Genomic DNA, 21,134 nt, shown 5'->3' on the forward strand with positions numbered 1-21,134 from the left:
ATAACAAAGTAGCAGGGGTAAGAGCAGAACAGTGATGAAAGATAATATTCCTAGATTGTAAAAGGAGTTCATACTTTGTCATGCGTTCCAATGTGATTACCTGAGTCCTTGCATTATGTAAAACTGTTAACAAAACGTAATATCTTACCTTAATTGACACATGTGAAGTTTACCTTTTAATACTTTAAGACCTAATGAATGCAGGAAACACATCTCTACTTCAATATGGCCTAGGCAAAATTGGGTGAGACAATACAAAAGAACATTAACAAACTGAAGTACTGAAGTATCTTAACCTTCTGGGATAACTGTCAGGTGAGGTAGAATGCATGGGATTATAAACTATAAATGTTGTAAGTCATGGTTAATTCTGAATCATTTTTGTGTGATTAACTCTAATTACAGACACTACATTACCACGCCATAGTTTATCCTTCTAATGCTAACTTAGTTGGGAGCTTTATTAAATCTTCAGCTCCTTTACTCTTTTCTTTCATATACAAATCACTATAATGACAAATATTTAGAAACATTTCTAACCTGGTCACAAAGAAAAGGGTGTCTAAGTTTGGAACCCACATGCTGGTACATGGGTTGTGCACTACTCATATAATATCAAATATCAAATCTAAAACCTTTAAAGCATAACAGAGAGTACCAGTAGGGTTTACTCAGCCTGCCTTTTTACTAAAGTTACAGCCTGCAGCTTTCCTGTTCCCTATAAATTCCTGCATCTGCGGTACTGTTTGCAATCCTGCTTTCCTGTGCTGCTAATTGGCAAGCTTGTTTAGTAATCTCTTGTGCTGCAAAGTCTGTAAATGTAAAAGAGGTTCTCCAGTAGCTGAAACAAAGCCTTTACTATTCCATTGTCTTAAGTGTTTATTAATAAATGAAAATATATATATATATATAATGTGAAGCAGTGAAAACTGTCAGGTGAACTAGAGCACCATTCATGAATTCTGCTCCCTATGCAGACATTTCTGATGGTAGTGAGAACTATTTACATCTAAGCAGCAGCAGCAGCAGATCCTGGGTTTGATTATGTACAGGACTCATCAGTAAATCAAAAATCTCTGCCTATTAGGGGTTAAAACAATTAAAATCCCTGGTACATGTGCTTGCAATTTACAGATAGCTGCTGCATATATCACAATCCTTAATTCATAATTTGAAAACCCAAATGTACCAGAGAAATAAGTTATGGGGGTTAAATTGTCATGCTGAGAAGCAGCCGCTGCCCATCCTTCAGACCCATAAATCAATCTTATAACTTAAATCAACAAGAACCAAACTAGGTGTTTTCAATACAAAATGCAATATATCTCCTATGCCTATTGTGAAGTCTTTTAAGTTTATTGTTTATAAACTCAATAGCTTATTTCCTGGCGTGTAGCCAGATGGACTCAGGACAAATGGGGATAGTATCCGCGTGCTAGCAGTTGGAGACGGATCTGACGTCAGCACAGGGGCGTGTATATATCCCCACAGGAAGCGCAGCTGTTCAGTAATTTCCGTCTCCAAAGCAGTTTGGAGTGCCTGCACGCTGGTTCAGCGTGCTTTCCGAGACTACTTTCATTTTTGTTTTCTTCTCTTCTAGATTCTACTTTACCTTTCTTCAACACCTTTTTGAGCCCCGCGCTCCTCAGGGGCCGTTCTGGCCGTGCCCCCCAGTTGAGCTTCCCGGGGTGACTGCCGTGGTCCCCCAGAGGTGAAAGTCCTCGGTCCCGCCGAGGCCCTCGCTCCCGGCGTGGACGAGGTAGCGGGTGCAGTGCCTCAACCGCGGCGGTGAAAGGTATCGGCCCTTTCCCCTCGCAGCCGGAGACCGCCTGTGATCCTGCCCGGCAGCGCTGAAGATTTGGTACGGCGTACGTCTCTTCACCCAGGTCTCCGCTATCTAGAGGACCGACGGCGTGGCAAGCCGTGGAGGACGCCATTTGTGGCCTGACTCAGGTATTCCGCGCCTGTAATGGGCGCGGCTTTCTTTCCTCCTTGTTCTTGCTTATTGGCTGCCACTGTGAGTATGTGCCGCATATTGCTGCTGTATGTCTATTGACTGCCATTATGTGTATATTGCTACCTGCTTAGTACTGTGTGCCTCTGGCCGTTGCTGGTGGTTGCCGCAGCCTGTTGCTATTGTGCGCCTATTCTGCTCGGCGCCTATTGCTGCCGCACACTGTTGCTATTGTGCGCCTATTCTGCTCGGCGCCTATTGCTGCCGCACACTGTTGCTATTGTGCGCCTGTTCTACTCAGCGCCTCTTGCGGCCACAGCCTGTTGCTATTGTGCGCCTATTATTTTCAGCGCCTATTGCTGCTGCATACCCTTGCTCTTGTGCGCCTGTTTTTACTCAGCGCCTCTTGCTGCCGCTTACTATTGCTATTGTGCGCTTGTTTTGCTCAGCGCCTATTTGCTGCCGCTTGCTCTTGCTATTGTGCGCTTGCTCTATTCAGCGCCTATTGCTGCTGCTTCCTATTGCTATTGTGCGCCTGTTCTATTCAGCCGATTGCTGCCGCATAAGTAGCGCACGCTTGCTATATTTTGCTAATGGATCAGCTCGCGGCCGCAGCGGCGCCGCCGCTTGCCCTAGACGTTTCAGCTCTAGGCCTCTGCTCTACATGCCACCTTCGTGCCACGCGCAGTACTGACCCCGACTCCCTATGTACCCAATGTGCGGCGGCTGGGGGACCCTCCGGCCAGGACCAATCTCAGCCGCAGTTTTTTGACAGTTCACCTGCGGCTACACCGGATTTGGGAGGCAGTCTCGACCGCTCAGGAATCCCGGGGGAGCTTGTACCCCGGCGTTTTGAGGCGGCTTCCATTTCCTAGGTGGATCTTTTTCAGGGAATTCATGCCTTTGTCCAGATGCAGACGACTTCGCGTCCAGGCCCTACGGTCCCTGCTGCGCCTGTTCTTCCGGCGGTTGCTGCGGTTCCTGCGGTGGCGGCGTCTACGGCGCATGCTGCGGCTGCCGCCATGATGGCAGCCCCTAGGGATCCTGTTCCTGGGCCCTCGCAGCCTTCTCGGGAGCGGGACCTCCCGCCACTGGACAGTCCCGATCAGTCGGACCAGGAGGTTTCGCCAGACGAGTCCGAACTCCTGGACGAAGGGGACCTCCCCCCGGGGATTGCGTCATATAGGATTATGCGGCGCTTTTTCCCTAAGGAGGACCTCTCAGACCTCGTGTCTCAGTGTCTGGCGGAGTTGGATATCACTGGTCCCAGTGCTTCGATTCCTTCTGCGCAGAACCCCCTGCTGGAAGGTCTTCGTCCTACAGCCCGCCATTTTCCTTTCTTGCAGGCGGCTCAGCAACTCATTGATTTGGAATGGGCAGCACCGGCGGCCTCATTTCAAGGGGGCCGGGCCCTGAAAGGCATGTGCCCATTGGCACCGGCTCTCCAGGACCTGCTGGCCTGCCCTCAGGTGGACGCCTTGATTAGCGCTGTGGTCAAGCGCACTACCATTCCTGTGGAAGGGGGTACGGCCCGCAGGGAGCCCCATGACAGGCGGATGGACGCCATTCTGAAGCAAAATTTTGAGGTGGCAGCTCTTTCTTTGAGGATTGCGGCCTGTTGCACAGTGGTCACTCGTGCCTGCTTGTCTCAGGTCCGGAACAACGCTCCGGCGGCTGACATGGATCCCGCTCTTTCCTTCCTCACCGATGCCACATCGGATTTGGTTCGAACCACGGCTAAGGGGATCTCGTCTTCCGTGGCCGCCAGGAGACACCTATGGATCCAGCCATGGTCCGCTGATGCACCTTCGAAGTCTCGCCTCACCAAATTGCCTTTTCAGGGCTCGTTTCTGTTTGGCAGTGACCTTGATAAGCTAGTCGCTACCTGGGGTGCCTCTCCTGTGCCTCGCCTACCAGAAGACCGGTCCAGGAGGGGACAGCGCTCCGTTCCACGGCCCTCCAGGGGCAGGAGTTCACAGCGATTTGTTCCATATAGAGGGCGCTATCAGACACCGCGTCCTCCGGCCAGGAATCAGTCCTTTCGGTCCAGGCTGCGCACACGGGGGACCCGGCCGGGCGTGGGTCCCGGTCGCATCCCACAATGAGAATTTGCCGATTCATCTGGGGGACGAAGCCATAGGGGGCAGGTTGACCCTCTTCTACCCCAGATGGGTCGAGATCACGTCGGACCAGTGGGTCCTCGCAGTTATCCGAGAGGGGTATTATCTGGACTTTCATCATCTTCCTCCGGACAAGTTTGTGGAGTCTTCATGTTCCCCGCTCAAGAAGGCAGCATTGGAGGCCACCCTGACGAGGCTCCTGACCTTGAACGCCATCCTCCCAGTGCCTGCCTGGGAAGTGAATTCTGGACACTATTCCATTTATTTCATAGTACCCAAGAAAGGGGGCACTTTTCGGCCTGTTCTGGACCTCAAATCCCTCAATCGGTACTTACGGGTACCGCGGTTTCGCATGGAAACTCTGCGCTCCGTCAAAGCCGCAGTCCAGCCCGGAGAGTTCCTCACGGCATTAGACCTGTCCGAAGCCTATCTTCATATTCCGATACATCCAGATCATCAGCGCTACCTACGCTTCAAGGTTCTGGACCGCCACTTCCAGTTTCGAGCTCTCCCCTTCGGGTTGGCCACCTCCCCGAGGACATTCACCAAGGTGATCGTAGTTGTGGCGGCGGCACTCAGGCGGGAAGGGATCTTGGTCCATCCCTACCTAGACGACTGGTTGATCAGGGCGAAATCCCGAGTGGAGAGCCTGCGGACAACCGACAGGGTGATCGCCCTTCTGGAAAGCTTGGGCTGGGTCATCAACCTCAGCAAGAGCTGCCTACAGCCTTCCCAGTCCATAGAATATCTGGGGGTACGGTTCAACACTCGGGCGGACACGGTCAGTCTTACGACCAAGAGACAGTTGAAACTTCGGCAGCGTATCCAGTATCTGTTGGGAACCAGTCGGCCATTAGCTTAGGATTATCTGCAGGTTCTGGGTCTCATGGCATCCACCCTGGACGTGGTGCCTTGGGCACGGGCCCATATGAGACCACTTCAGCATTCCCTGCTCTCTCGCTGGAGCCCCCATCACCGAGCCTATTCCATGCACCTCCCTCTACCGGTCCGTGTTCGGACCCGGCTGCGGTGGTGGTTGCGGTCCGACCACCTGAGCAGGGGGTCGAGGATGTCCGCGCCCACGTGGATCTTGCTCACCACGGATGCCAGCCTAAGCGGCTGGGGAGCACATTGCGAAGAACTCACTGCGCAAGGGCGCTGGAACAGGGAGGAGTCCACATGGAACATCAATCGCCTGGAAGCCCGGGCAGTCAGACTGGCCTGCCTTCGTTTCGCTCCACGGCTGCGGCACAGAGCTGTCGGAGTGATGTCCGACAACGCCACCACGGTGGCCTACATCAACCGTCAGGGTGGAACCAGAAGCCGACAGGTATCTCTAGAAATCGCCCCACTAATGGTTTGGGCAGAGGCGAATCTGCGGGACATCTCTGCCGTCCACATTGCCGGGAAGGACAATACCACAGCAGACTTCCTCAGCAGAGAAAGCCTGAATCCAGGCGAGTGGCAGCTGTCCCCCACAGCTTTCCAGATGATTGTCGATCACTGGGGGATTCCGGACATGGATTTCCTGGCAGACAAGTCCAATGCTCAGGTACCCAGCTACTTCAGCCGCAGACGCGACCCGTGCTCGCACGGCATCGATGCTCTGGTCCAGCCGTGGCCTCCGGGGACTCTCCTATATGCCTTTCCCCCGTGGCCTCTACTGGGTGCCCTCATCCACAGGATTCGGTCACACCAGGGCCTAGTTCTTCTGGTGGCCCCGGACTGGCCAAGAAGACCCTGGTACGCGGACCTCAGACGCCTACTGGCAGGGGAGCCTCTCCCCCTGCCTCCTCTCCGGGACCTTCTACGTCAAGGTCCCATTCTGCACGGGGATCCGGCTCAGTTCTCTCTTACGGTCTGGCCATTGAGAGGGCTCGATTGAAGAAAAAGGGTTACTCGGGGCCTGTGATTAATACATTCCTCCGGGCTCGCAAGTTTTCCACATCCCTCACCTACGTACGGATCTGGAGAATTTTTGAAGCATGGTGCGACTCTCTTGGCACCAGTCCACATGCCGCCACTATTCCTATTGTGTTGGATTTCCTGCAGGATGGGCTTCAGAAGGGTCTCTCCCTCAGCTCCATCAAGGTTCAGGTAGCGGCACTATCGTGCTATGGACCCAGGAGAGGTGGCAAGACCATCGCCAAGCACCCTGATGTTTCTCGTTTCCTGCAAGGCGTCAAGCATATTCGTCCGCCGCTAAAGTGGCCCGTACCCTTATGGAACCTTAATCTGGTTCTGGATTTCCTCGCGGGATCTACCTTCCGACCCCTTTGGGGCTTGTCTCTACGGTCTCTAACCCTGAAGTTGGTATTCCTGCTGGCCGTATGCTCCGCACGCCGCATCTCTGAACTACAAGCACTGTCCTGCCGTGATCCCTTTCTACGTATCACTTCGGAGTCTATCCATCTTCGGACGGTTCCCTCCTTTCTCCCTAAAGTGGTTTCACAATTTCATCTTAACCAAACCATATCCTTGCCTACCACGGTAGGTTTGAAGAAATCTGAAGAAGGCCGTTTATTACGTCATCTCGACATCGACAGATTGCTGCCCAGGTATCTGACAATGACTCAAGACCTGCGGAAGACAGACCATCTGTTCGTCCTACACAGCGGGAAGAAGCAAGGTGAAGCGGCCTCTCGGCCCACCATTGCCCGCTGGATTAAAGACGTTGTCAGAGCCGCCTACGTGGAGGCTGGGAAGGCTCCGCCTCTACAGGTTAAGGCTCATTCTACCAGAGCCCAAGCGGCGTCTTGGGCTGAAACCCGGATGCTGTCACCGGCGGACATCTGTAAAGCGGCGACATGGTCCTCCCTCCATACCTTTTCTCGGTTCTACCGTCTGGATGTCCAGGCCAGGGAGGACTCGGCTTTTGCGAGGGCGGTACTACATGGTCCTCAGGCAGCCTCCCGCCCAGGCGGGGTGTAAAGCTTTGGTACATCCCATTTGTCCTGAGTCCATCTGGCTACACGCCAGGAAATGTTGAGATTACTTACCTGGTAATCTTGTTTTCCTTAGTGTAGACAGATGGACTCAGCATCCCGCCCAGCTGCCTGTGTCCATGGGTTTTCACCGATTCCAGGTAAGCCTTTGACATTTGTTTTCCTAAGAGCGTACACTCTGCCAATGTCCACGCCTTCCGGTTGGGAAGGCTGGCGGTCTCCAGCCACTGTCAATCGGTCAGGGGAGGCCTGTTTTCACTTTTTTCTTTACTTTTCACTGAGCGTCAGTACACACATCCATAACAGCTTTTGCAAGGAAGATTACTGAACAGCTGCGCTTCCTGTGGGGATATATACACGCCCCCGTGCTGACGTCAGATCCGTCTCCAACTGCTAGCATGCGGATACTATCCCATTTGTCCTGAGTCCATCTGTCTACACTAAGGAAAACAAGATTACCAGGTAAGTAATCTTAACATTAACTTTTAACCACATGTTAGCCAGCCAGAGAAGGCTGATGAAACCAATCTTTCTGAAAGAATCTACTAAATTAAAGTGCTTGCTTTTCCCCACAATTTTAATTCCTTAGCAGTTTGCTTATATCTTTCAAAAGTAAAGTAAACCAGTTTTCCCCCACTGTCCTATTGTGCATATGAATGGCCTGGAGCTTTACCCTGCCAACCTAGTTAACTCTCCAGCTCCCAGTGTCATAACAATTGTAATGCATTATACTACAGCAGAAATCAGACATAAATAAAAACTAGATTGCAAGCTACACTTTCCCAACACTTTCTCATATATAGATTCCTCTAATAATCCTTCAGCCTCACCAGCAGGGCAAGGGCTTTAAACTATAGGCTAACTGGCACTGTTGTTAAATTTCCTTGTATAGTTTTTTCCAGTACACATTTATTAACAAATATACAGATAAATAATTCGCAATCACTTTTAATAAGTTTTCCTTAAGTAAAAAATAGTCTACAATGGGCGTCCCCGATGTAGATCAAAAAGAAATAGTGCATTTGACCAAAAAGAAATCTTTCAAACCAATCTACCATAGCAGAGATTTGAAGTTTAGTTAATAGGCAACAACACTTGCATAACTCTTTTCCTAATGGATATATAAGCAGGTCTCAAAAATACCCTGCATCATAATAGACACCGTTTCCCTGTATGCAGGAGTTGTAGCTAATGCAGAGATTAAACAAACCACCCAATAGAAAAAAAAACCTCTAGATTGTTACAGCACTCTGTGAAAATGAATTGTAAGGGACCCTTGGTTCTGGTATTTCTTTGCTGGGTAAATCTCCCCTTTTTAATTTTTTTTCAAGTAGCAATCCTTTGTCGGATTACAGACACTCTCCTCTTGAATCACAAATACTCCATGTATGCAAGCGTTCCCAAGAAATCAAGATTCTCTTTTGCTATCCCTGTTTTTCACACTTTTTTTTTGTTGGTTTTTTTTTTTATCATAAGCAGGTGTGCACTTCCCATACTTATCCCAGGGAATTCGTCTCCCTGTATCCCAGTCCTAGACTTTCCCAGAGAATTTGTCTTCCTGATTTTGGTCTTCCTAGACTGGCCCAGCCTATTTACCTTAGGCTGTATATCCAGGGATTTCACCTCCCTGTATTTCACCGGGCCCGGTATTTTTATGCAGAAGCCTAGTGCCCTGATTGTTAGCTGCTGGCTTTACTGCCCTGCACCCTGTCATGTAAGCAGCAGGTTTTTGTTTTTTTTTCTTAAGTTGCCGGCATTACTGGAGCCTTGTGCCCTATCCGTTAAGCAGCAGGCTGCACTGCCTTGCGCCCTGTCTATTTAAGCTGCAAGGTATTTCTAAAGCCATGTGCCCTGTTGTATAAGCTACTACTGGCTTTATCAGGTACCTTGGTAATGCTGAACACTTTGATATTCATAGGAATACATAAGTCTCTTAACAGTGCAAAAACAATGAGTAAGCACATTTCCTTTAAAGGTCTCCATGTGAGTGCAATACAAATGGGACCGCACAAAAACAAAGAGAGAAAAAATTAGAAATACCTTCAGGGATCCTGTGTCCTGTATTCTGTTCGAATCAAGAGAGGGAATGGTGCATGTCCTGGCCCAGGTCAGCAGCCCAGCTGTCCTGCGTCAGGCCAGGCCAGCATTCCCTTCTTTGATTCCCGGCCAATGCACCATCTGCGGTAAAAAAGTTTATCACAGGGCACCAGGAAAGACAGACAGTGTATTTCTCATGAACAAAAGCCTTTATTTCTTATGCGCATAAGGAAGTCAGCTCATAAGCCTAAGAGCCTGACTTAATTTGTGATTGAATTGGCCATTCTTAAATACAGTTTTGGCTAGTAATTAAAACAACACTCCTTTGATTTAAAGTTACAAGGTGAAAGGAAACATTTGCTTACTTCTAACATTCCACAGAGCCCTGGGAAACTAATCAACCTTGAAGATCTACATTTTATGATTCTTTTCCTGGGGAACTATGACTACAAAGCGATACATTATTTCTTCTATTTATCTAAGGAGAGATAGTTTGAAAGAAGCCCTCAATTTACAAGCAAGCAGTGCCCCCTGGACCCCTTTTGGTGAATTTCCACTATACAGATGGCCCTAATAAATTTTATTATCACATATGCCTCCCTTTCAGCAGTGGAGACAGAGAAAGTTTTACTGACACTGCTACTTAACCACACGTGCCACCTGCAGTCCCTCAGTATTTCTCTGTCTCCAGCAGATGGTAGATGGGGGCAAACCTGCAACTCTGCGACTGAGACAATTTTTATTTTCCTTTTGAGCCTTCCGTCCGGGGGTTTATTAATTTTTCTGAATCCTGAGGGGTTCTCCCTGTCCAGTTAAGGCAGGCGGGCCGGGGGTTGGTGACCCTTGTGTGTGCCCGACCCGTGTGCTGGTGGGGTGTAAATCTGGTGGTCCAGATCCCTCCCCTTCACGAGGCCGTTTGGTCAGCTGCAGGCTCTAAGTATAGGATTTTGTCAGAGACAGCTTATATATTTTTGATTGGTTTTAGGCACCGTTTCAGTTTTAAAACTTTTCATTAAAGTTGAAAAAAAAACCCCGGTTTTCAGCTTAGCCTGACCGCTGAGGTCCGTGGTTGCGGCAGTTCACAAAGGGGAGTTTCTAGCATCCCTGGATTTGTCAAAGGCCTATCTCTACATCCCCATTCTTCAAGCCTTGCAGCGCTTTCTACAATTCATGATACTCTTTCAGCATTTTCAGTTTCAGGCCCTTTCGGATTAGCCACAGCGCCACGCACCTTCACCAAGGTGATGGTGGTGGTAGCGGCGGCACTCCGGAAGGAGGGGATTCTGGTACATCCGCATCTGGATGACTGGCTTATCAGGGCGAAGTCAGCAGAATTTTGTTGCCAGTCGGTTCAAAAGGTACTCGAATTGCTACGTCGCTCGGTTGGGTTGTAAATGTAGCAAAGAGTCGTCTGTCACCGATGCAGTCCTTGGAGTATCTGGGGGTTCATTTTGACACTTTTCGGCAAGGGGTACCTTTCAGAGGAGCACATTCTGAAGCTGCAGGAGCAAGTTCGGCGGTTGCAGTTAAGCGTGCGCAAGGTATGGGATTGCTTGCAGGTTCTGAGCTCAATGGCCTCGACACTGGAGTTAGTGCCGTGGGCCTTTTCTCACATGAGACCACTACAGAGAGCGTGTTGTCTCGGAGGAAATTCAGCTTCCGCTACCACTCGAGGGCATCGCTCAGAAGAGCCTTTCCTGGTGACTTCTAACTTCCAATCTGGTCTGGGGTGTGCACCTAGAAGTCCCGGATTGGGTGGTAGTTACTACCGATGACAGTCTCTTTGGTTGGGGAGCAGTATGTCAGCATCAGTCAGCTCAGGGTGGCTGGTCCAGGAAAGAGTCTGTGTGGTCTATCAACCAGCTAGAGACCAGAGCGGTCCGCTTAGCCTTGCAGGAATTTCTACCATTGGTGAGAAGTCAGTCAGTGAGGGTTCTCTCCAACAATGCAATGACGATGGCTTATATCAATCGTCAGGGCGGAACCAAGAGTCAAGGAGTATCCCGGGATGCACAGGAGTTGATTCATTGAGCAGAGCAACACCTGGAGAGCATAGCGGCAGCCCACATTGCCAAGGTTGAAAACGTTCAGGCAGATTTCTTGAGTCGGACGGTATTAGATCCGGGCGAGTGGGAGTTGTAGGAGTCAGTGATGCAGCTCATTCGAGCACGGTGGGGCTCCTCCCATGTAGACCTGATGGTGACTTTTCAGAATGCCAAAGCACCTTGTTTTTTCAGTCAGAGACGAGAGCATGTGACCAAGGGAGTCGATGCACTGGTATTTCCTTGGCCGAGAGGAGTGCCGCTATGTCTTCCCCCTGGCCGCTCGTGGGAAAGGTATTGCGTCGCACAGAAAAGCATCAGGGAGATGTGATCTTGGTGGCGCCGGAGTGGCCATGCTGTCCGTGGTTTGCAGATCTGATCAATTTTCTGTAGACGGTTCAATTCGATTGGGTCATCTGAAGGGTCTTCTCCGGCAGGGACCCATATTTTCCGACCAGGCTGTTCGCGTTTTTCTAGTGACGGTTAAGACGTAGAGGCAGTTATTATTTGTAACAACAAGCCAGGAGAAAGTTTACTAATCTTTCCTATGTACGGGTTTGGAAGGTTTTCAGTCCTGGTGTACCACTAATGAAGTTCGCCCTCTAAGGTCGTCAGTCTCTGACATTTTAACCTTCCTACAGGATGGTTTTGCCAAAGGCTTGTCTCTTAGCTCACTTAAAGTGCAAGTAGCAGCCTTAGGTTGCCTTCGTGGCAACCTAGGGCTGCTGCTTGCACATCCAGATGTCCTTTGCTTTCTTTGTGGGGGTGAAGAATTTGCGCCCTCCACTTCAACAAGTTTGTCCATTCTGGAATCTTAATCTTGTCCTCAGGGGTTTACGTGAGGCTACTTTTGAACCGCTCTGGAGAGCAACGTTGAAAGACTTAACTCTTAAGGTTGTTTTTCTGGTGGCTATATGTTCCACTGGGGACGATCAGGGGGACGGGGGTGGGGACAGACGTCACTAGGTAGAGGCAGGCAAATTGTTTCTACGTGAGAATCAGAACCAGGCTGGCGTACACCAGCCCCTTCCTAAGTCATTAAAAAGGGATGGGGAGGGGGGGGGGGGCTAGGAGAGCACAGCCTAACAGGGCCTTTCTATTATGTTTTTTTTTTTTTGGGGGGGGGGGTTGCCTTACGTGTACCTTATCTTCTGGAGTAAGGAGAAGTCTTCTTAGCTGAGTATCTTTTCAAGATATGTGGTTAAGTAGCTCATTAACCACACATGGCTGGATAACTTTAGACTTCTTCAGAAGCAGGTCAAAAGTTACACCTGCTATCCTAGCCAGTTACACCTGATTTTCGGCTAGGGTTACTGGATATTTTAGCCCCTCCTTGAAATGCCCCCAAAACACCCTTTTATCTGGCTGTAATTTAGCCGGATAAGTGGCTGAATATTCTATATTTTCCATTTAGACGGATAATTTTGAGTTGGTGCCAGCCTGGTCCAGTCCTGCTGCCCTAAAAATTGTGCAACCCAAGGCAGCTATCTAGTGCTTCCACCAGTCCATCTTGGCAGCTTGTGAGTCCAAGTCCTGAAAATCTGCAGCCTAAAAATTGCTCTCCCTTGGCAGCTCTAATTGAGGAAAGTGGAGAAATGAGATGAGCAGTAGGGGCCACTGATGGGGAGGAGGCAGGAATAAATAGTGGCTGCAGGGGAAGGGGGCAATTAAATGTCATGCTGCTATTTTATTTAAAACGCACAAAATGGTGATGCATTTTATTGGGTTATTATGTTAGGTTAATGCATTTTTTCAAATCTGTATTTTTCGTCTTGACTTTCAAGATGCCTCCAGTTGTAGTTTGTTCCAATACATGTTGCATTGCTTCTACAACGTGATACTTTCTAATTTCTATATGTATATTTTCTATGGCATAAGTACACCTACTAGAGATTGAAGGGAGAGGAAAAGAGGGGCTCCCTTCCCACTCATTTGCAAATATACACCTGCAGTAGCCCATACACTGATGCTAGTTTGGGCTATTTCACAGCCAGCGGGCCACATTTTCTCCCCGTTGTGCAGGAAAAAAAACATTTTGTGCGAGCTGGATTAGTTTTTAACTGGGCGGCGGAGTGCTGGCGGCCCTCTTTGTTGCTGGAACTTTTTTTTTTTTTTTTGCTGCAGTGCAGGTGGCAGCAGCCCAGCCAGCAGTCGCAGGGTGATGACTCACCGGCAGCAGCAGGCCCAGCCAGCAGTCTCGGGGTGATGACTCACCGGCGGCGGCAGCAGCAGCCAATCGGCGGTGGCAAGAGCTTTAGGTCAGCGGGGAGGGGTCGTCGGCTGCGGCCCGGAGAAGGCGGAAGCGGAAGGCGCATGCGCCGAGGGCGAGCTCTTTCACGCCCTCCCTGCGGTGTAACAAAGCAAATTTACTTCAGGAGACAGCGGCGACCCGATCGAGCTCAGCCCCGCAGGGTAAGCGGTGCCTTTCCGGCCTCTTCTTTTCCCGGTATTTCTCTCACATTTTCCTAGCGAGCAGCAGCGGCAGAGCTGAGTATAAGGAACCCCAGGCCCCGGGGGCAGGCTCTGCTCAGGAAACAGGATGGAAATCAAAACGGGGTCATGGTTTTTTTTTGAATAGGAATGGCAGCGTCCTCCCTGCCCTGCATTCAGCCCATCCTTGTGAGCTGCTCCGATTGCCGCCTTTCAGCTTTCCACCAGATTTGAGCATCAAAAAGTTGGGATTCATAGGGTTAAAATTTTTACAAAGAAAAAATCCTTACAAGACCCAGGTGGCTTAAATAAGGAGCAGCGAGAGGGGCTAAGCACCGCTCCGTCCACGAGCGACTCCTCTCAAAAGTTCCCAATTTTACTTACATACAAAACCCCGAGATTTGTTCTTCGCGCTTTCTGTAACTTTATTTTACTGCTTTTTTTTTTTTTTTTTGTAACATTTATTTATTCTTTCATTTGATGATCTGCAGTTTCCTAAAGGGAGGCTCCAAGCAGATTACGTAAAGTAAAAAAGGCACTGAGTAGCTAAGAATGAAAACGCACGGGCGGGTGACGAGGCAATGTAAACTCTACTGGCAAGCAGGTGTAGTGGAGAAAGAGAGTCAGAAGGGGATGCTGGACAGGCAGGGGGGGGGGGAAGAGATGGTAGCCAGCAATAGTGGTAAGGGTGCCGATGCTCAGCTTTGAAAAGAGCATTCCAGTTTTCCAGCCAGTTGTTATGTCAGGAGGAGTGGCCAACTGCCCAGGGTTTCAGGCCCAGGAATACTGATGTGCCTCCTAAGGGCCTGGATGCCAGTGCCATATGCCTGGGGTGTAGTGGCACAAATGTTTCCTCTTTGTCCTGTCAAGACCAGTGCTGCTCGTGGGATTCACCCTCCTTTCAGCAGATAGGGGCAGTGTGGAGCTTCTTTTTCTGACGTCAGCTGTCTATAAGCTGATGCAGCACATGTGAGGACAGCCTGAAAAGAGTGCATCTGGTCCAGCTTGATAGTGGCGCCAGGGCAACAGCTTTCCTTAAGGTTGATTTCCTTGGAAAGCCAGGGCAGGGGTGGGACATCCTGTGGGATGTCAACCTCTGTATGTCTGATCTTTCCTCCCCCAGGGCAAGCAGGTGTTTTGGTCTCCTGGTTTCCTGTAGAACACAGAAAACAGAGGGAAAAAAGGAAGTGGAGCAGACTCGGCCTGAATTACCCCTCAAGCCCAGGATAAGAGCTATAGATAGGGATACGAAGTTTTGCCACAACTGCAATGGGACCAGAGAAGGCCCACTAAAGGAGTAACGCGGGGCCAATGGCAGTGACTAATGCGTGGCATCGACCTCATCCTTTCTGGCGCCACTGGAGCCAGCTTCAGGACACACCAGGCACTCTTCCACGGCATCAGAAGTAGGTGCAAGCTCTGTGAGACAGTGGCCACAGTCGTCCTTGCTGTAGGAAGAAACGATGGAGTTCTCCACAGAGTTCATAATGCAGTGCATCAGGCACATTGCCAAATGTGTGACAGGAAAGTGGAAGCAGGTTGAACCTTCGAGAGAAAAACGCAGGCCCCAGGCGGCACGGGAAGAAGGCAGGTTCAGCATGGAAGGACTTGCAGGGGAGGAAGGATTCCTCCCAGGAGGAGCCGATGTGGGGAAGTGAAAGATTCAGCGGCGAGCCTATTTAGGCCAGAGGAATTAGGGACACTGATCACAAAAGTGTCATAGGTGCTGAGCCTAAAGGAAGAAGCCAAGGATGAAAAAGAATCCCCTACTTACGGGGATTAAGAAGCCAACTAAGGCCTTCCCAATTCATTCAGCAGTACAGGATGTGTTTGCAGAATGGAAGGTCCTGGAATCAAGACTCAGGAGCCGAAGAACTATGCAGAAGCTATCTGATAAGAGCAACAGGCTACGGAGACATTATTGTACCTAACCTTTTTTTTTTTTTTTTTTTTTTTTTTTTTACTATTTAGTTCTGGTACTGTTTCAATGTTTGTCCTTTTACTATGTGTTAAATTAGTTCGGATACTGTTTTTGCAAAGTTCTAGAACCTGCCCCATTCTAATTTTATTATAATCCACTTTGAGTTCCGTCTGGGGGAAAGAAAGCGGAAGAGCAAATGTTATGAAAAAGCCACATCTACTCTTGGTATTTATATAGTAGTTATCTCAGCGGTGGCCAAAAAGACCACAATTCAGGTGGAAGGAGAAGTGGCCCTGAAGGTCCTTCAGGATAGAAAGGTGGAGACACTGTTAAAGAAGGCCTTTGAGCTATCGGCACTAGCCTTACAGGCCGCAATCTGTGGGGGATATGTGACCAGGGTACTAGTAATCTGGGCCCAGCAAGACCTGCAGGAATCGGAGGGTGCAGGTCCCAAAAGAATGGAGTGGATGCAGGGCTTTTGGAGTCTGCAGCAGCATTTGTGGCAGATGCCATGTATGATCTTGTATACCTTATCAAGGCATAAGCGAGAAGGGTCTCATCTACAAGAGCCCTTGGGAAAAAAGATACAAATGGGGACACCGTGTAGAACAGGTGCCGGTATGGCCCAGACTCTGACATTCTGCTGGCGGTAGTGTCTCCCAGAAGGCCCCCAAGGGAACCCTCCCTTAGACCACAGGGAACCCTGGCCTCCAAGGCAATGACACACATCTCGCAAATACTGACACAGTTTTTGTCATCGCTGGAACAATGTCAGCAGGGAGAGCACTTTCCCCCGCAGGGCTCCACTTTCACCTGCCGGTGTTAAGCCCCCCCTCGAGATGCACTGCAAGAAGCTTCCGCATATGAATCTTCTTCTACATCTTCTGGCTCTTCGGGTTACCCCTCCGATCCCCTGGAGGAACAGCCTCGACCCATCTCCCCACCAGAAGAAGACCTCTCTTACTCCAAGTTTGTGGAGAAGGTGGGGAGTGTCCTCAGCGTAGAAACCAGGAAGGTGCCAGACCCTTTGGCAGAGGTCCTGGGGATACTTAAGATTTTCAAGACACCGGCAAAGCCAACTGTGTTGCCCTCGCATGTGGTCCTGGATGAGTTGATGACCAGAGCATGGCAGCTCCCTTGTCAGGATCAGCGACATCCCACAAAACAGACCTGAAGTTCAGGATGCACGCATCACCCTTTTATAGTGCGGTCCAGCTCCCCCATGCTTCCATTGTGGTAGTCAGCCATGAAGAAGGTGAAGAAATCTCGGCTGCACTCTAATACCCCTCCAGGGAAGGGACAGCAAGTATTTGGATAGTTTCGGGAGACGCACTTTCCAGGCTGTGATGTTGAATGCCAAGATTCAGCAGCACCAGTTTTACATCACCCAATACTTGTATGAGTGCCTCCAATCCCTGAAGCCTGTGGTGAGGAGTGCAGACCGGGGTGGCAACCCGCTGGTTCAGCTACATGCGATGGAGGCAGGCCAGTGCCATCTGCTCCGCACCATGTACGAGGCATTCGATACCTCAGCCAGAATGGGGTACGGGCGAGTGCTATTAGGGAGGATGTTCATGAGAAGCTCGCTGACCTCCCCTGCCTCCTGGACAATCTCTTTGGGGACAAGTTGCGGGAGAAAATGGCCCAACTAAAGGACCAGAATATCACGGTGCAGTCCTTGAATTCTCTGGGGGAAGTCATCCGGAAGGATATATTATTCTGCCCTCCTTAGGACACACACTGAATCGCGCATGAGCAGACCTTATCCCTTCTTTCGCCCTCAGTCGTACCAGCTATCCAGGGAGCCACAGCAAACACAGGGCCGCGATTGACAACTCAACCTGCGTGGGCCTGAGGACTCAAATAGCTCCAAGACCCAGCAGGGGTTTTAGGAGCACCCAAACCATTTCCACCACTAATGGTGGGAGGAAGACTCTCCTATTTTTACCAGCACTGGGAGGAAATGGATACCATCAAGCAGAAGATCTCCAAACTGCTTTATCCATCTCCTGGCAGGGTCAGGGATCTTATTCCCCATACTTTCTCATTTTTAAGAAATTGGGAGGATTTTACCTCATTGTGGACTGGCAGATGCTCAACAGATTCTCTGCAGGGGAAAACTCAAAATGACTTCCATCAAGTACATCCTACCCCTCTTACAGCCCAACGACTGGAGGAGTGGGCTACATCCAGTGGAGGCGTATGCCCATATTTTTATCCACTGTACCTGTGGACACCATTTCCAACACAAGGTACTCCCATTTGGACTGGTGTTGTTCCTGGGAGTCTTCACCAAGTGCCTAGCAGTGTTTGTGACCCATCTCAGGAAACAGGGAGTACAACTATTTCCTTGTCATGTGGGCTGGCTGCTGGTTGCCCTGAACCCATCTCCCCTGTCATGACTGACAAAGGCCAAGAACATGGAAAGGGATGTACAGTGGATGTGCCCTATGCTGATTGCAAACGCCTCGAGTAACCCAAGAGCAGTCAGATTCAGTAGCCCACAGGAAACAGCAGGACAATGCCTGCGACCAGTTTTGACTACCTCAGCAAGAACCGCCTAGCACAGGACATGTCCCTCATCCCGTGGATGGAAGGACTGCTATGCACCTTTCTTCCCATCCCACTCAGGTCAAGGTCCGTCCAGAACCGCATTGCGGACAGAGTGGGTCTCATTCTCACAGCTCCGATGTGGCCCAGGCAACCATGGTACACCTACCTAGCCCATTTATCCAGCGGACAGCCAGTACCCTTGGATACGCCCAGAACCTGCTGCTAGGGGATGGAGGATCCTTGTGCTTCCACGTCCGTCTGACAGCGTGGAGATTGAGAGGACAGTATTAACATGCTTAAACCTACCGCTTCCAATTTCCACTAGGAAAAACTACCAAGCCAAGTGGATCAGATACTCGAAGTGATGCAGAGAACATGGAGTAGACCTTCTCCTACCCTCCTGAGCATCTGCTGGAATACCTTCACTCCCTATACCAGGCAGGACTGGCAACGGCATCTGTCAGAGTGCACGTTGGCGCTATCACTGCTTATGACCTCCCTCATGGCTCCCCAGTCTCATGCCATCTGCTCGTCTCTAGATTCATGAAGGGCATTCTTCGGCTGTGCCCATTGGTTCAAAAGCCACCAGTTCCTATGGACAGCAGTCACATAAAGTATCTCTCCTGGAAAGTCCTCTTTCTAGTTGCTCTTACCTCTCAGCAAGAAGGATCCACTATTCACCATACCTGGAGTTCCATCACAAATAACATTAAGAACTCATCCATCCTTTCTTCCCAAGATGGTGTCAGCATTTCACCTCAAACAGATAATCATCTTACCGACCTTCTTCCTGAAGCCACACAAATCCAAAGCGGAAAGATGGCTTCACACATTGGATTGCATAGGTGCCTTAGCATACTACAAGTGGTGCACACATTCGGAGTCCAGGGCCTCCCAACTCTTTGTCTCCTTCAACCCGAATGCCCCCGGACTCCCCATCTCCAAGATGGGGAGTCTTGGATCTCCCAATGCATCCTGTTCTGTTACGACAGAAGAGCAAAAAACCTGTCTACCTCTCCAAAGGTCCACCAAGTCAGAGCAATGGCGGCCTCCATCACCCACCTAAGAGAAGTGCCTATCTAGGACATATGTAAAGCCGCCACATGGATGTCACTGCATACTTTCACTTCACACCATTGTCTCAACTAGCAGGCGGTGGCAGACGTGGTCTTGGACTGAGCTATCCTTCTGGCAGGAACAACTAAAGAGACTGTCCGCAACACAGTACCAGATTGAGCACATCTACTGCAAGAACCGGAATGGACTGTGCACCACTTCCAGAAACCATGCGGCGGCTCAGCCTTCCAGCTGGGGACTCTCAGGCAGTATGGTTATCTGCGGGGGAAAAAAGCAAGTTTGCTTACCGTAAACAGTGTGTTCCGTAGATAGCGGGGTGAATTAGCCATGCTAACCCGCCCGCCACCTCGGGCAGTCTCCTAACTGTATAGTACAAGCTTGGATAACAGATTGAGGCAGGCTGGGAGCCACATGGTAGAGGTCACACGCAGGCACACAAAGCTTCTGTGTACTTTGAGGAGCTCTGCCACCTAGAGGACTGGAGGACGTTCCCAGGTAGTAAGGCTAAGTCACCCTGCTATCCACGGAAAACACTGTTTACGGTAAGCAAACTTGCTTTTACAGAAATAAAAGCAGGTGCTCCTAGCCAAAAGTGAAGTGGGACTGCATGAATCCCTGGAGAGTCAAAGTAATAGCTGTGAGCCTGCAACAAACAAGGCTGAGTTGAGAGGGGTGGGGGGCTCAGAAAAACTCAGCTTCAAACAGGCTGCAGTGACAGTGCTTCCTACAGACTGAGACACATGTTCTTCCCCTCTCTCTCCCATCTGTGGCTGCACCAGCTGCCTAAAGAAAAGAGCACCAGGCTACCACTACTACACTTAATCTGATTGGCCCCTGGACTGTGATAGACCAAGAATCGCTTGACTGGGTTTTACCGTGACCAGTTAACACAGCACAATTGGCTGGGTAAGAAAACTGCCTGGTTAAAAAAAAAAAAAAAGGGCAGTTTGCCACCCTATGTGAGGGCAAAGCAGCTAGGATAGTGACCACAGGGGGAATACAGAAGATGGATAATAAGGAAAGAGAGAATGCTGGTGAAGGGGGGAAAGAGTGGAGGCAGAGGCAAATATAGAAAGGAGAGGTGAGGCAGAGATCAGATGCTGAGGAAGATGGAAGGGGAAAGATACAGGAAATCTTAAACTCTAACTCCCTGTATTTATTTTATTTATTTATTTATTTAAGGCTTTTATATACCGACTTTCTTGATACAAATCAAATCAACTCGGTTTACATTGAACTAAGCAGAAATTATAACCAAACAATCAACAAGTGACAATTTAAAGGAGCGTAAAGTTACATTATAACAAGGGTGCCTTAACTGGGAGAAGGAAAAAAAAAGAGGGGGGAACAAAGATAAATAGGCCATGTTGCTCTTCACCAGGGCAGTGCTTCTCAATCCAGTCCTTGGGGCACACCCAGCCAGTCAGGTTTCAGGATATCCGCAATGAATATGCATAAGAGAGGACTGCATGCCCCATGTATATCTGACTATCTGGGTATGACCCATGGATTGGGTTTGAGAAGCAGAGTTTGGTTTGGTGGAGGAGGAAGCAAGATGAGGGAATTAAGGTATCAGCAGCAGATGGAGAGAGTAGGAAGGAGGGAATGGATGGAGGAGCAGAAGATAAAATGATGGAGAGGCGGGGAAGATGAAGAGATGGAGCAATGGGAAGGAAAAGTTGGGGAAGGGTGACGGAGATGAGGGATGGAGAGAGGTCAGGATGAGAGGGAGAGAAGAGCTGAGGGTGGGAACAGGTGACGGAGGAGGGTTGAAGGAGAGAGGGGAATGAGCAGGAGGAGAACAGTGTGAGAAGGGAAGAATGTGTGGAAGGGGAAGAGTAAGGTGTGTGAGAAGGGAAGGATGTGTGGAAGGGGAAGAGTAAGGTGTGTGAGAAGGGAAGGATGTGTGGAAGGGGAAGAGTAAGGTGTGTGAGAAGGGAAGAATGTGGAAGGGGAAGAGTAAGGTGTGTGAGAAGGGAAGAATGTGGAAGGGGAAGAGAGTAAGGTGTGTGGAAGGAGAAGAGAGTAAGGTGTGTGAGAAGGGAAGGATGTGTG

The 21,134-nt window shown here is 49.8% G+C and overlaps 1 protein-coding gene across 1 annotated transcript in view; it reads left to right on the forward strand.

Moving 5' to 3' along the window:
• Positions 1-21,134, forward strand: part of LOC115083156 (zinc finger protein 879-like) — a 124,178-nt gene that overhangs the window by 19,837 nt on the left and 83,207 nt on the right. Inside the window, exon 2 of the mRNA XM_029586964.1 lies at positions 13,223-13,510. Coding sequence (XP_029442824.1) covers positions 13,223-13,510 — 288 coding nt within the window. The remainder of the gene's footprint in view (positions 1-13,222; positions 13,511-21,134) is intronic.

This window comes from Rhinatrema bivittatum, chromosome 2, assembly GCF_901001135.1.
Source record: "Rhinatrema bivittatum chromosome 2, aRhiBiv1.1, whole genome shotgun sequence".
Taxonomy (NCBI): Eukaryota; Metazoa; Chordata; class Amphibia; order Gymnophiona; family Rhinatrematidae; genus Rhinatrema; species Rhinatrema bivittatum.